The sequence below is a fragment of the Phocoena sinus genome, chromosome 2 (genome assembly GCF_008692025.1).
Source record: "Phocoena sinus isolate mPhoSin1 chromosome 2, mPhoSin1.pri, whole genome shotgun sequence".
Classification (NCBI taxonomy): Eukaryota; Metazoa; Chordata; class Mammalia; order Artiodactyla; family Phocoenidae; genus Phocoena; species Phocoena sinus.
In genome coordinates, this window is record NC_045764.1 from 31171954 (window position 1) to 31188202 (window position 16249).

Sequence of the window (16249 nt, forward strand, 5' to 3'; positions counted from 1 at the left end):
GTACATGGTGTGAGGTTGGGGTCCAACTTCCTTCTTTTGCCTATGAAAATCCAGTTGTCTCAGCTCCATCTGTTGAAGAGACTATTCTTTCTCAATTGAATGGCAGCCTTGTCAAAACTCGACTGGTGTTCAATGGATGGATTTATTTCTGGACCCTCAATTCTATTCTAATGGTCTGTCTATCCTTATGCCTCTACCACACTGCTTTGATTACTGTAGCTTTATAGTAAGTTTTGAAATCCAGAAGTGTGAGTCTTCCAACTCTATTCTTCTTTTTCAAGACTGTTTGGCTATTTGGGGCCCACTGCAATTCCAGAAGAATTTGAGGATTGGCTTTTCCATTTCTGCAAAAAAAAAAAAATCTAAGTTTTGACAGGGATTACATTGAATCTGTAGAGTGTTTTGGGTATTGATGTCTTGATATTAAGTCCTCCTATCCATGAACATGGTGTCTTTCCATTTATTTAGGTCTTCTTTAATTTCTTTCAGCAATGTTCTATAATTTTTGGTATACAAATCTTTCACCTCCTTGGGTAAATTTATTCCCAGGTATGGGAATTTATTCTTTTACATGTATTGTAAATGGAATTGCTTTATTAATGTTCTCCTCAGGTTGTTTTTTGCTGGTATATAAACAAATGACTAACTTCTGTGCGTTGATCTTGTATCCTGCAACTTGGCTGAATTTATCACCTCTAGTAGCTTTCTTGTGGATCCTTTGAGGATTTTCTATAAATATAGGATAATATCATCTGTGAACAGAGACGATTTTAGTTCTTCCTTTCCAGTTTCTATGCCTCTTCTTTCTTTTTCTTGTCTGATTGCTCTAGTTAGAATTTCTAGTATAATGTTGAATAGCAGTGGTGAATATGAACACCCTTATCTCATTCCTGATTTTGTGGAAAAGCTGTCACCCTGAGTATGATGCTAGGTGTGGGTTTTTCATAAATGTCCTTTATCATACTGAAGAAGTTAAAGGAAAGTGACTCTTTAAAATGTTATTTTTAGAAATAATTTGAGGCCTAGGATGATGTTATTTTGGTGTTATTTTTCTCCAGAGATGATTTTCAGTTACTTTTGTCAGCTCCTAGAGGCTTCAGCAATGCAGAATTACTTTAATCCAAATTTTGAGTTTGGGATTTCTGGGCACCTGCAACCAGAGAGAAGGCTGGCTTACTCCCTTAATCCCCAGGCACAGCCATCTGGGGGCCCATCACAAAGCAGGGGACTGGCTTCCTGGGTTCCCACCCTTGGAGGGATCTGGACTCAAAACTCATCTTTCTAACCCTGTGTGGTTGCCAGAGCCAGAATGCAAGTGCTCAGGGCAGAAGCTGTCCAAGTGCTGCATAACTCTCTGGATTCCTCCTAGATCTTGGCCTGGTATTCTCTCATTATCCCCATAATTCTTTGATGCTTTAAAAAAACATATGTAAAAAATATTTCATTTGGCTTCTTAGTTGTCTTCAGCAGGAGAATTCGCTAGCCTGCTGTTCCTGGAAGAGGAGTTCTCTGCTGATTATTACCTTTCCAGAGGTAGGGATTGTGAGATCCAAGTACAAATTTCTTCTATCTTATAGGAGACGCAAAGGGACAAGTTCATTTCTCATCCATTTATGGAGAGGTATATGTTGAAAAGAGCAGGAATCTGGAACAAGGGGCCTGTAAGGGAGTAATCAGAATTACTTATCTCCCCTTCGTGCAAGAAGGCGTGAGGCTTGCCTTTCACAAAAAGCTCAGCCACCTTCTTTGCTTAAGAACAATGGTCTCACAATACTACAAAGCTACAGTAATCAAAACAGCATGGTATTGACACAAAAACAGAAATATGGATCAATGGAACAGAAAGGAGAGCCCAGAAATAAACCCACACACCTATGGACAATTTATCTTCGACAAAGGAGGCAAGAATATACAATGGGGAAAAGACAGTCTCTTCAGCAAGTGGTGCTGGGAAAATTGGACAGCTGCATGTAAATCAATTAAGTTAGAATGCTCCCCTACACTGTACACAAAAATAAACTCAAAATGGTTTAAAGATTTAAACATAAGACAAGATACCAGAAAACTCCTAGAAGAGAACATAGGCAAAACAGTCTCTGACATAAATGTTTTCTTAGGTCAGTCTCCCAAGGCAATAGAAATAAAAGCAAAAATAAACAAATGGGACCCAGTCAAATTTATAAGCTTTTGCAGAGCAAAGGAAACCATAAACAAAATAAAGAGACAACCTATGGACTGGGAGAAAATATTTGCAAATGATATGACCGATAAGGGCTTAATTTCCAAAATATACAAACAGCTCATATACAATTCAATAGTAAAAAACCAAACAACCCAATCGACAAATGGGCAGAAGACCTAAACAGATATTTCTCCAAAGAGGACATACAGATGGCCAACAGGCACATGAAAAGCTGCTCCCCACTAATCATCACTAATTATTGGCGAAATACAAATCAAAACTCCAATGAGGCACCACCTCACACTGGACAGAATGGCCATCATTAAAAAGTCTACAAATAGGGCTTCCCTGGTGGCGCAGTGGTTGAGAGTCCGCCTGCCGATGCGGGGGACATGGGTTCGTGCCCCGGTCCGGGAAGATCCCACATGCCGCGGAGCGGCTGGGCCCGTGACCCATTGCCGCTGAGCCTGCGTGTCCGGAGCCTGTTGCTCTGCAGCGGGAGAGGCCACAACAGTGAGAGGCCTGCGTTCCGCCAAAAAAAAAAAAAGTCTACAAATAATAAATGCTGGAGAGGGTGTGGAGAAAAGGGAGCCCTCCTACACTGTTGGTGGGTGCCACTATGGAAAACGGTATGGAGGTTCCTCAAAAAACTAAAAAGAGAGCTACCATATGATCCTGTAATCCCACTCCTGGGCAAATACCCAGACAAAATTACAATTCGAAAAGATACGTGCAGCCCAATGTTCATAGCAGCACTGTTTACAATAGCCAAGACATGGAAACAACCTAAATGTCCATTGACAGATGAATGGATAAAGAAGATGTGGTGTATATATATACATACATATATATATATACACACACACACACACACACACATATATATATATATATATATATATATATAATGGAATATTACTCAGCCATTAAAAAGGATAAAATAATGCCATTTGCAGCAACATGGATGGATCTAGAGATTATCATACTAAGAGAAGTAAGTCAGGAAGAGAAAGACAAATACCATGTAATATCACTTACACGTGGAATCTAAAATACCACACAAATCAACATATCTATGAAACAGAAACAGACTCACAGACATAGAGAACAGACTTGTGGTTGCCAAGGGGAAGGGGGGTGGGGGAGGGATGAATTGGGAGTTTGGGATTAGCAGATGCAAACTATTATATATAGAATGGATAAATAACAAGGTCCCACTATATAGCACAGGGAACTATATTCAATATCCTGTGATAAACAATAATGGAAAAGAACATGAAAAAGAATATATACATATATATGTATAACTGAGTCACTTTGTTGTACAGCAAAAATTAACACAACATTGTAAATCAACTATATTTCAATAAAATTTTTTAAAAAAGAACAATGGTCTATTAGTCTAATCTGATTTAGGGAGAAGAAAAAGTTGCTATAAGGTGGTTCCAGTAGTCTCCAGGAATCTCCCATAACACTAGGACATGTATTACTACAACCTTTCACAAGAGAAAAGCACTGAGGAGCAAAGAGGGCCAAGGAGTTGCCAGCTCCTACCCTCCCTATTTTTCTCCTCCCCTTTCCCCTCCTCCCTCCTTCCTTTCTTTATGATTCACTTCTAGGAAATTGACTCACCTTAATTATTTATTGCATTTAATATGACAGAATTTTAAGATTTTCTAAAATACAGAATTGATTTTTAAAAGAGCAAAGTAATTTAAATTTCTAGATCAGTCTCTCCCTCAGCCCCCAAATCAAATTTCACCAAGGAGGCAGATCCCTATCCTAACCCACCTACACCAAAATCCCCTGCTGCGCTGCCTGGAGCTTTTTCCATGTCATTTATAAATAGAAGGAATTGATTCACATATATTTTGGAAGCACATCTAATACGTAAATGGGAGTTCACTGGAGGTTTCCAACACTTGGTCACTCTTCCCGTGGTGTGTCAACTGGCGGCCCCCTATATTTTTAGTCCATGTTTAATTCACCACTGACACCTGCCATACAGCCTCAAATCCATCCAATTCTCTACCTTAATCCAAAACACTGTCACCTCTTGCCTCCATGACAGCAACAGCATCTCATCTCTCTACATTCCCTTGGGGATCCCTTAATCCATTTTCTATACTGTGGTCAGAAAGCTCTTTCCAAAGCTCCTTATCATCTGTTTTTTGGCACCGTGTAGAATTCTCCGTAACACTGAACCCATTTGCAATTGGCCTTGGAGCAATTATCCATATGCTGCTGGTCTCCCCACTACACTGAAAGGTCTCTGAGTACAGGAAGCTGGTCTGCTTCTGCTCATCCTTACATCCTCAGTGTCTGGTACACAGTGAGTGTTTAACATATTTTTTAAAATACTACATAATGTCAATAAACTCTATGTAACTTACTTATTTGTTATGCTTGTTATCTGTTTCTCACCTTGCCCCTGGAAGGCAGGGGGTTGGCTGTTCTGTTCACCCATGTTCTCTGACAGCCTAAAAGGGGGCCCAGTGCTTAGAGGGCCCTTTGTGATCTTTTTTTGGAGGAATGAATAAATGAATGAATGAGTGAGTTGACTACAGTGAGAACCTAACTTCCTGGCAGTCCAGGATCTTGTTTGGTATAATTCCAAGCCCTTAAAAAGTGCTGGCCTGCACATTTCTAGATAGAGAATGTCTCCAGGAAATTTGAATTTGTACTCCAGTGCTCAGAACCATGCCAGTCAGAGGCTCAGTCCTGTTACAGGTAAGAACTGCAGGAGGAGTAGCTTTGGCCACAGGCCAGCGTTCTGAGGTCAGCCACTTCACCTGTGGAATTCCCACACCTGTTCATCCTTGAGCCATCCCTTTGAATTGGAAAATAAATCCCATCCCTGCTAAGGTGTTGATTGATAAAGGCTTGAGCTACTGCCCCTTCAAGAGGAATTTGCATTTTAATAGAGGCTCATCAGCCCCAAAGGAATCAGTATCTCTTCTAAAGATGTAATTTTCCAGCACAGCAACTGAAATATTTTGGGGCTAGGCGCTGCAGTGTCGCCGATCCAGATCAACAGGCGGACTCCCTCAGTCCCGCCTTGAGGCTGTGTAAAACTGACCCACCATTTCCCACTATTATTACTGTGAACGTTGCCTCTTTGTGTCTAACCTCCTTAGGTCGCCTGACACGCGTGGGCCTCTCATGTCAACACAAGCCTTTTCAACACTGGCAGCCTTAAAGTGGTCACATCAACAGGGCCACAAGGTGAATTGTGACAAAACTTCCAAGCTTTCTTGGTACCCTAAGGAAGCCAACAGTCAGGTGTTTAAAACCTAATACGGGCAAAAGGGAGTAGAGACGATTTCGTAGGTCCTTCATGATACTGTTCATTTAAATTCGTTTTGTGCAATTTGTTTTCAGCCCCAACTTTTTACTTGTATCAAAAGCCCTGCAAATGGAAGGTGGGCAAGAGACATCCGTTCGTGAGCTGAGAATATAAATGCCGAGCCCTCCAGGGCCGAGTTCTCAGTGGTGCCTTGAGAAATTCTGGAACTGCAGAAATTCTGGATCTTGGAATTCCGCATTCGAGAGCGGCTCCTGCTCGCCACACCTGGGACGGAGCGCTCGGAATTCACATCTTCCCGACCCCCGCCCCGCCACGTGCGCCCCTCCGGCGCCCCGGACCTGCCCCAGGCTAGGCGGCGGCTCGCCCCCTGTGGCGCGGCCGGGCCGCGGGCCCGGCTCCCAGGCCCCTTACCCGCCGCTGGCCCGGGGCTCCGCCTGCCGCCCTCGCCCTTGAAGCGCCCGCGATCCCCACTCCCCTCCGCAGCGAGGGGCGCGAGCGCCGAGGCCCAGCCGCTGGGACCACACCTGCGCCAGCCCGTTCCCGCCCCGCTCGGTCCCGCCTGGAGCTCCGGGCCCGGCCCCAGCCCCGGCCCCGCGCGCGGCGGCGGGGCTCGCGCCCGGGGACAGAGGCGGCGGCGGCGGCTCGCTCCCGCGCCTGAGCTGGGGAGCGCGCCGGGCGGGCGAGAGAGGGCGCAGCGCGCCGCGGCGCGGCCGGCGGGCGGCCCTGCTGAGCGGCGGCGGCGGCATGGGCGCGGGCACCGGCGGGGGCTGCGGGTGCCCGGCTCCCCGCCCGGCCCGGCCCGCTCCCAGCGCGCTGCCGTCGCAGCCCCAGCGGCTCGCGGGGAGGCCAACCCCGCAGCTGAAGCAACTTGCCTCGGACCCTCGGTGAGGAGGGGCGGCGCGCGGGGCCGGACGGGAGCAGGAGAGGCGTGCGGGCGCTATGCCTCCGGCCGGCGGTCTCCGCGCGCCGCGCCCCGCCGCGCTGCCCCGCAGCCTGTCCCGCCTGCGCGAGTGCCCGGGCCGCTCTCGCATCGTGCTGGCGCTCGGGGCCACGCAGATGGCGCTCGGATGCCTCATCGTGGCCGTCAGCTTCGCTGCGCTGGCGCTCACCACCTCGGCCCGCGTCCGCCACTCCTGCCCCTTCTGGGCCGGCTTCTCGGTGAGTGTCGGCGTCGGGCGCGCACGGGGTTACAGACGGGGGCGAGCCCACCAACCCGCGGGCGCCAGGTTCGGGGCTCAAGCGCCCGGGCGACCTGCCGCAGCCCGGGGTGCGGTTCAAAACTCGGGCAGGATAACTCCGGGGACCCGACTCACCGCTCGCCGCCCTGGGAGCGTGGCTTTCCCTTTCCCATCGCGCTGGTCCCGGAGTAACTTTTCTTCGAGGAAGCAGAAGCCAGGCGCCCGCGACCACCCGAGGGGCCTTCGGGTGAGGGTGGGCGGCGGGCGCGCTCCGGGGCGGGCGGCTGCGCCCTGGGGCCGCCTGCTTCCCGGGGGCCGGAGACCCGCTGGGCGGGCTGAGCGGCCCTGAGCGAGGCGGGAGCAGGGGTGCGAGCCTGGTGCCGGGCCGCGGCTCCGTGCGCGGGGCCTCCGCGGCGGCTCTGGCCGGGCACTGGGGAGCAGAGCGCGTCGCGTCGGGTCGCGGGTCAGTCGAGGCGGCGGGAACCGGCCGGACCCGCTTTGGCCGCCCACCCGCTTGGCGTCCAGGACTTGGCGCGTCCCGCGTTTGGCGGGAACGGGCCGGCGAGCTCAGCGGGCGGCGGGCCTGGGCGAGCGAATGCTGGCGGCGTCGGGGGGCGTGTTTAGTGAGCTTCGTCGCCGCGAGGGTGACCGATTTTCAGGATTTTGACCCCCAAATTAGAGAATCCAGTGGCTGACAAACCTCGATAGGAGCAAAGCCACCAGGAAATCCCATTAAAGCAAATGATTGTCTCCAAGAGTTAATTTTGGGGGGTATATTTTGATTGAAGTTGTTTTTTCCTGTATTACAAAAGAACGGACATATGGAAACGGTCATAATCAATGCAGAGCAGATAGTCTTTATAAAGAGAGGCACTTGTTCTGCGAACTCTTGACATCTGTAACTACAATTGGTTTCTGGTGCTGGAGTACATCTTATAGGTTTAAACTGTAAACCCAGTGTGTTTACGTTCCATCTCCAGAAATCCAAACCAAGCCTTTGTAACGAATGTTTGCTATTTGTTGTTGAGTTTTGAAATTCAAAAATTCTGTCCAGCTTCGCTTTCTGTTGTTGTTGTTCTTTTGTAATGGCCTTTGTTCTCTGAGTCCCATGCCCGGCTGGTAAAATGAGATCTGAGCAGAACTGACTCTGTGACACCCTGATCGATACAGGTATGGTGGTTCATCCTAATGGGGGTATTAATTTTCAAAGCTTATTTCAGACCAGGGGTGAGTCTTGGAGAGCTGATTAGGCCATAGCTCGCAGTGTTCAAATCAAAGACAGGGGTTTGGAAGCAAGACTCAGAAGTCATGATTAAAACGGGCCCCTGTATAGTCTTCCTACCTCTGTAGCTCAGTTTTTAGCATGATTTAGTATGCATTGTTTCCATGTGGTCTGTCTAGTGGGCGCGAGTTTGTGTCTGCTGGAGCGGCCTACAGGTGGCAGACTGGTAAATGAGCTTCTCTTCCTGGCTTCTCCCTGGGCCTCTGCTTCTCCACCTAGTCCTAGCTATGTGGCTTTGGCACTTTCAAAGGGCATGGAAAAAGAGCTGCCTTTTAATAAACTTAAAAGGGAAAACACTCGTCAAAACCGGTAGAAAAGCTGTTTATGTGAAAAATGTACATTCACTGCGTTTTAGTCTAAAGAGTTAAATAAATATGTAATCCATGGATTCAGTTTGGGTGATTCATGGTTATTCCTTTCCACAGCTATAACCTATTAGTCCTAACTTCCTGCGATTCAGAATAATTCCACACGTGTCTGCTGTGTGCAGACGTGCCTCTAGGCTCTGTGGACAACAGTGAACAACATTCTCTGCTTACGTTTTAGAGGTTGTAGATTCTGCTCTCCGGCTCTCCGTCCACGTCCCGCTCCCCGCCTCTTTACACCCACTGTTTCATGTGCTAGTTTTCTTTCTTGAAACTGAATCTGCCACATGCACCTTTACACTTCTTTCCAAACAGTATATACCATTTTTTACATATGACCTCTGCCCTTTGCAGACATGGTGGTTGGTTCCAGTGATGTTGGGACAGGTCTGCATGTTGGCGTGGCTTTCAGCACTAACACTGGCCCCTTGCCATGGATACGCCTGCCTGCCTGCACCTGGAAACCACTTTGCAAGGATAGTTTTCTTTTAGGAATGGTGACTAAGATGGCCGGCTTTACACCAAAATCTGTTCTGCGTGGTTTAGGGCTGCCCTGTGTTTCCTCTGCATTTCCTGAAATAAGAGGTGTGGACTCTTTAGCACTCTCTAGGTTGCTAGGCCTTCTCTGTGGTGTGTCCATGGTGAAGAACCATTGTAAAAATAATTTTCCTTTATTGAAGAAAAAACAATACCCAAGAAAATGGCTTACGTTTATTGAGCACATACTGTGTGCCAGGCGTTAAGCTGAGTGTTTTTCGTGCTGCGATAGCACATTTTGTCTGTGGCCCCTGGCGCCCCTGCTCTTGCACAGTTCCCTGCACTTGAACTTGGACTGGACCTCTGGCTGGTCTTAGCCAGTGGGATGCAGCAGAACTAAGGCTGTCTCCAGGGCTAGGCCTAAGCCCTGAGATGTCCTGGCAGCTTCTGCAGAGTCCACTGAGGTGAAGAGGGATTAAGGAACTTGCTGTATTAGTCAGGGTTCTCCAGAAAAAGAGAACCAATAAATACATATGAGCAAGCTGGAGACCCAGGCACGCTGCTGGTATAATTCAGTCCAAGTCCAAAGGCCCAGGAACTGGAGGGCCCATGGTGTAATTCCCAGCCTGGCCCCAAAGCCTGAGGACCAGGGGTGCTGATGGCCGAGGGCAGGAGCAGATGGATGTCCCAGCTCAGAAAGAGTGAATCTGCCCTTGTTCTGCCTTTTTGTCCTACTCAGGCCCTCACTGGCTTGGATGAGGCCCATCTGTGTGGATAAAGGTGACCTTCTTTACTCAGTCTGCTGATTTCAGTGCTAATCTCTTCTAGAGACACCCTCTCAGACACACCCCCAAATGATGTTTTTCTGTCTATCTGGGCACCCCTTGGTCTAGTCAAGTGGATACATAAAATTAACCTTCATGCCTGCCCAAGGTCACACCTGGCCAATGTCAGGTTTGCATTTTTTTTTTTTTAACATCTTTTTTCCAGTATAATTGCTTTACAATGTTGTGTTAGTTTGTGCTGTACAACAAAGTGAATCAGCTGTCTGTATACATATATCCCCATATCCCCTCCCTCTTGCACCTCCCTCCCACCCTCCCTATCCCACCCCTCTGGGGGTTAAAAAGCACCGAGCTGATCTCCCTGAGGTGGATGGACCTAGAGTCTGTCATACAGAGTGAAGTAAGTTGGAAGGAGAAAAACAAATACTGTATGCTAACACATATACATGGAATCTTAAAAAATAATGGTTCTGATGAACCTAGGAGCAGGACAGCAATAAAGACGCAGGTTTGCACTTAGTTGCTCTGACTTGTGAGGCCACAGTCCTAGCCATTAGACTTAATTGCCCCCCAGGCAGAAGCTGATGGGGGGTGGGGTGGTGGAATAGAGCAGGCTGTAAAGGGTCAAAGGTAGAGCCTCCACAGGGAGGACACACCTCTGTTTCTTAGGAAAAGCACAAAATATGTGTAGAAAGGTGATGATTCAAGAGCACTTTGGGGAGGCATGAAATTAGGGAAAATGAGGAAGTCTGAGGATCGGGGACAGGGCTGGGGGGTCCTTGGCAAGCTTGGAAACGGGAAGGGGCGGCAGGTCTGGCCAGGGAGCAGCTGCTGTTTCAGTGACTTGAGAACCACCTGCAAATGGTAGTCCTGTTCTGGGTCCCTGCCATCCAGTTGGAAATTAGGGGTGGGCTGACTTCCCCAGGGGATAAATGCTTGGCCTGTTTTGAGAGATGATGATCTATATGAACAGTTTAGAAGACTACCAGGGCTGTGTGTGTTTTTTTAAATGATCATCGAATTCAGTTTTTTTAAAAAAAGTGAACCTTATAGAATAGACTAAACAGGTTAGTATATGTAATAAAAAATATTAAAAATGGAATTAAAGGGGAGGGGAAGGATATCTGCAGTGCTGCCTCTGGCACTAGTGGAGGTCTTGAGTAGGTATCCTTTGATAGACCAGCCTCATTCTTTTTCTTTGAAGTTCTCTTCATGCCCAGGACATCAGCGACAAATAAGTACCCTGTGAATTATCCACATTGCCAGTCACCCGTGTTGATAAAGACATAGCCAGACATAGCCCTTAGGAGCTGACTGTTTATGCACGTGTGTGTATGTATTTTTTTTCCTTTAAAAGCATCACTATACTCCAAAAGCAACAGATGCTTGTTGCAATAACTGAAAACACAAAAGGGTATAAAGAAAATGGCGACAGCGCCTTCTTCCATCCCAATTCTGTACCCACAGGTAACCCGCATTGATGGTGTTGTTTCATGTGACCTTTCCATACTTTCCTTTACAATCACAAAAATATTAGGATTTATGTATATGTGTGGAATATGTCTCTTTTCTTTTAAATAATCTTTACAAGAGGTCGTACTATACACCTTACTCCGTGGCTTCTTTTTTTTCTTTTATTTCGTGTATAATAAATATTCCCAGCCATAATTTATTATTCTTATTATTCCCATTATTTTTAATGACTGCATAAGGGTCCATAGTATGAAATTTTATAATTTATTCAATTCTTTTCCTGCTGAGAATACTCTGTGTCGGTTCTGTGTCTCTATAAACAATGCTGCTTATCTAGCCTTAGAGACCAGTGCTTGTTTTCTGAGCATAAATTCCCCAAAGTGGAATGGCTTGTCGGAGGGTATTCAAATTTGGAATTTCATTAGATATTGCCAGATTAATTCCACAAAAGGTTGCAGTCACACCTGCCCACAGAAGCATGACTCCAGGGTACCCTTTTGCCACCCTCTTACCAGCCCAGGCTGTTAGCATTCCTTAACATTTTATTCCTCTGATGAAGAAAAACATATTTCATTGTTTTCACTTGATCTGACTTTCCATGGTTATTTCTCTCATATGTTGCAAATGTTTTCTTGCAGTTTTTCATTTCTCATGTGGCTTAATTTTTGGTGTATTTTACCATATATAAAATTTAAAAACTTTTTATGTAGTCAGATCTGTTAGTTTTCTCTTCTGCAGTGTGAGGGCTGTTTTCTTAGTTAAGATGGTTGTCATTACAGAGGTCACACAAACATTCCTTTACATTTCCTTCTAATGTTTTTATTTTATTTTTTACATTCAAATTTTACATCATCCAGAATTTGTTTTGCATATGGTATGAAAAAAGGGCCTAACTTTATTTGCTTGCAAAGTTCCTATGTACCTATGCTTATGTTTTGGATTCTATTCAGTTTTACTCTCTCTTATTTTTTTTCATTGAGATGTAATTGACACAGAATATTATACTAGTTTCAAGCGTACAACATAATGATCCGGTACTTGTATGTATTGCAAAATGATCACAATAAGTCTACTTATGCAATAAGTCTACTTACATATTCATCACCATATATATCGTAGTTGACAAAATTCTTTTTTCTTGGGATGAGAACTTTTAGGATTTAGTCTCTTAGCAGCTTCGAAACATGCAGTACAGGATTGTTGTTAACTATAGTCGCCATGCTGTACGTCACATCCCGTGACAACTTTACTCTCTTCATTATTTTAGGGTCAATACCGCATACTTTTGATGAAGGCAACATCCTGGTGAGTTTTGCTATTTGGTCAGGCAGGTCCCTCCATACTGGTTTCTTTTTCAAAAGTGCCTTGGCTCTTCTTCTGTATTAACTTTAAAATATCTGTGTTTATTACTCATAAATTAGTAGTTTCCAGTAATACCCTCTTAGGATTTTTTTAAAATTTATTTTATTTTTTGGCTGCATTGGGTCTCCGTTGTTGTGCACGGGCTTTCTCTAGTTGTGGCAAGTGCGGTGCACTGGCTTCTTATTGCAGTGGCTTCTCTTGTTGCGGAGCACAGGCTCTAGGAGCGTGGGCTCAGTAGTTTTGGCGCAAGGGCTCAGTAGTTGTGGCTTGTGGGCTCTACAGCGCAGGCTCAGTAGTTGTGGCTTGTGGGCTCTAGAGCGCAGGCTCGGTAGTTGTAGCGCGTGGGCTCAGTAGTTGTGGCTTGCGGGCTCTAGAGAACAGGCTTAGTAGTTGTGGCACACGGGCTTAGTTGCTCTGCGGCATGTGGGATCTTCCCGGACCAGGGCTTGAACCCGTGTCCCCTGCATTAGCAGGCGGATTCTTAACCACTGCGCCACCAGGGAAGCCCAACCCTCTTAGGATTTGGATTGCAATTGCATTACATTGATGGATCAATTTTGGAAGTACTGACAGTTTTATCATATGAAAACTTGCAATTCAGGAACATGGTTTGCATCTTCATTTCTTTGTCCTTTGTCTTTATACCTTTCGGAAAAATCTTTTATGGGGATGCGTTCATGGGGACAGATTTTCAGTCTCCCCTAAACTGCTTTTGAAAAGTAAACCAGTTTCTAAGATCATCCTAGAAAAAGCTGAGCGAGGACAGGTTGATGAAAGATGGGAGACGCCCACAGGTCAGGACATAGACGGTGTAGCCAGTCCACCAGCAGCAGCCGGAGCTGCAGATGAACAGCAGGGGAGGCGGGGCGTGGGTGGTGGGCAGTGAACGGGAGCTGTTGACAGGCTGTGGGAACCAAAATCACCACGAGTTACTCAAGCGGCAAAGTGGGTGGGCGCCGGAGAGGTGCTCTGGGGCTTCTGGTTGTGGGTGAGAACAGTAGCCGTGCAGGGACATGGAGCACAAGCCTGGGAGCATCCGACAAATGCACAGTGAGTCTTTTCTCCTAGAAGGTCAGAGCCTTACCCTGAGCTGAATGACTGGAAACGTAAACCAAACTGAGCAGGACGGGTACACAGACGGCAAGGCAGGGGAGGTTCAGACGGTGCAGGTCGGAGGAAAGAGATCTCAGAAACTGCTCCAGCAGCAAAAGAGAAGACCCCGAGCAGAGAGTGTGGTCTTGGAAATTAAGGACTTCGGGGGTCTAGAGCTGGAGCAAAGGGCCAGGGTGGGAGTGAGCTTTATGAGGGTTCTGGATTTAACTCTGAGAAACAAATAAGTGGATACGTAGAGATCTCACACTTGAGTTCTTTACAGATCCATAGAGCCCGGCTGGGAAAGCTGTCCTAGCCCATCCTCCCTTCTTTAGGAGCTTTCTTTTCTCACATCAGGAAAATCCACCTCATTCATACATGGGGAACAAAAAATGGAACATTAGGTAACTTTATGCAAAATTGATTCAAAGGAAAATGATGAAAATGAACATAATGGTGCTACAGAAAATGAGAGCACACCAGAAAAATCATAAACTAATATTTCAAGATAAGCTAAAAGAAAAAACAATTTGAAAGAGTAACATCCAGCAGAAATTTAGAAACGACAAAGGATATGGCTAGGTAACAGAAAATTACGAAATGAGAACAGATTGATGTCAGGAAAGAATTAGGAAAAAATGAATTTTAGGAAGGAAGGCTAAATTGTGTCCAGAAGGAACACAAGAGCAAATGGTTTCCATAGACAGCACAGGAGTAAAAAGGAGAAAAATGAAAACAATAGCCAATAAAGAAAAGGATAGAGAGTGAACTAGAAAGTATAGGAGACAGGCAAAAGAGATCCGATATATGTATATATACAATTAGAGTGTCTAAGACAGGAAGAATAAAGCAATGGAATAAAATAAATATTTAGAACTATAATGCAAGAAAACTCTCCTAATAATAAAAGAAGACCTGAAAGTGTCTACCATGTAACTGGGGGTGGGGGGTGGGGGGGCGGGAAATCAATGCAGAATAATCAACATTGAGATATATCCCTGTAAAATAATGAATGTTAAAGATAAGGAAAAAATCCTTTGGGCATTCAGATAAAAAGTCCTAGTCATTTGTATTGTGCATTGGAATTCTCATAGCCAAATAAATTCTTTGCTAGAAAAGGTGAAGCAATATTTTATTATTATTTTTTTAAGATGTTGGGGGTAGGAGTTTATTAATTAATTAATTTAATTTTGCTGTGTTGGGTCTTCGTTTCTGTGCTAGGGCTTTCTCTAGTTGTGGCAAGCGGGGGCCACTCTTCATCGCGGTGCGCTGGCCTCTCACTATCACGGCCTCTCTTGTTGCTGAGCACGGGCTCCAGACACGCAGGCTCAGTAGTTGTGGCTCACGGGCCTAGCTGCTCCGCGGCATGTGAGATCCTCCCAGACCAGGGCTTGAACCAGTGTCCCCTGCATTACCAGGCAGATTCTCAACCACTGTGCCACCAGGGAAGCCCAAAGCAATATTTTAAAAAGTACATTTTGGGGGGGAAAAAGTTGAAATTTCCAACTTGTAGAAAAGTTTTAGAACACAACTGAGAACTCCTGTGCTGTATCCCTTCAGTTAAGTTCCCTGATTGTAACTGTTTTACTGTATTTGCCCCATGGCTTGCACTTGTGTACCCTGTCTCTCTTCCTCAGTGGGGGAAAAAAAAATCCATTATCATTAGTTTTTTTCTTGACCTTTCTGGGAGCAGGCTGCAGACGTGATGCCCCATCACCCCTAATAATTTCAGAGTATATCACCGCCACTCGAGGATACTGTTCTGTATTACCAGCACAAACTTCTCCAGACTAGGAAATCAACATTGAAAGAACACTGTCACCCGATTCATAGACTCCATTGCAATTTCACCAACTGTCCAAATAGTGTTCCTTTCCCCTTTCTGACCCAGGATCCTATCCAGGAATATGCGTGTGTCTCATTTCTCTTCGCGCTCTTCAGTCTTCCTTTGTGTTTTGTGTTTTCCATGGTCTTAGAGTATAAGCGTTATTATTCTATAGGATGACCCTGAACCTGGGTCCATCCGGTTTATCCTCATGGCCACTTTTGGGTTATGCGTTCTTGGAAATGAATGAAAAGCAGAATGGAGATGCAAGATGTTCTTTCAATTCCTTCTGTCTTCCGTATTCTCTGATGAGCAGTCCATGGTAATTTAAATTGTTGTTCCCATGTGAGTTGACTGACTTTTTCTCCTTTCATCTCCATTCTGCTGTTAAACTCACCCAGTGAATTTTTTACTTTGGTTATTCTGTTTTTCAGTTTTAAAACTTTCCATGGGTTTCCTTTCATATCAACTTGTTTTTTTTTCCTTTTAGTTTTTGTAGCTTTTCATTCATTCCCAAAACGTTCGCTCTTACTTACTGGAACATTTTTTATCTTCACTGCTTTTAAAGTCTTTGGTCATTCCAAGATCTATCAATGATTGTGTTTTCCCCTGGGAGTTGACAGTCCTAATTCTTTGTAGGCTGAGTAACTTTGGATTATATCCTGGACATTTTGAATATTATGTTGTGAGTTTCTGTACATTGTTTAAATGCAATTAAGAATGTTGCTATTTTTTATGACACAAATGAACTTATCTATGAAATAGACTCACAGACATAGAGGACAGACTTGTGGTTGCCAAGGGAGAGGGGGCGGGGGAGGGATGGAGTGGGAGTTTGGGATTAGCAGATGCAAACTATTATATATAGAATAGATAAACAACAAGGTCATACTGTATAGCACAGGGAACTATATTCAATAT

The 16249-nt window shown here is 45.5% G+C and overlaps 2 protein-coding genes across 2 annotated transcripts in view; one reads left to right on the forward strand and one right to left on the reverse strand.

Annotated features, from left to right (window-relative positions):
- The window catches only part of LOC116748530 (heat shock cognate 71 kDa protein-like), a 106100-nt gene extending 99865 nt beyond the window's left edge, over nt 1–6235 (reverse strand). The window contains 2 exon segments of the mRNA XM_032621674.1: nt 4607–4662; nt 5901–6235. Of these exon segments, the coding sequence (XP_032477565.1) occupies nt 4607–4662; nt 5901–6235 (391 nt within the window).
- Nucleotides 6236–6428: 193 nt separating this feature from the next.
- FAM189A1 (family with sequence similarity 189 member A1) overlaps nt 6429–16249 on the forward strand; it is a 358843-nt gene continuing 349022 nt past the window's right edge. Inside the window, exon 1 of the mRNA XM_032624741.1 lies at nt 6429–6647. Coding sequence (XP_032480632.1) covers nt 6429–6647 — 219 coding nt within the window. The remainder of the gene's footprint in view (nt 6648–16249) is intronic.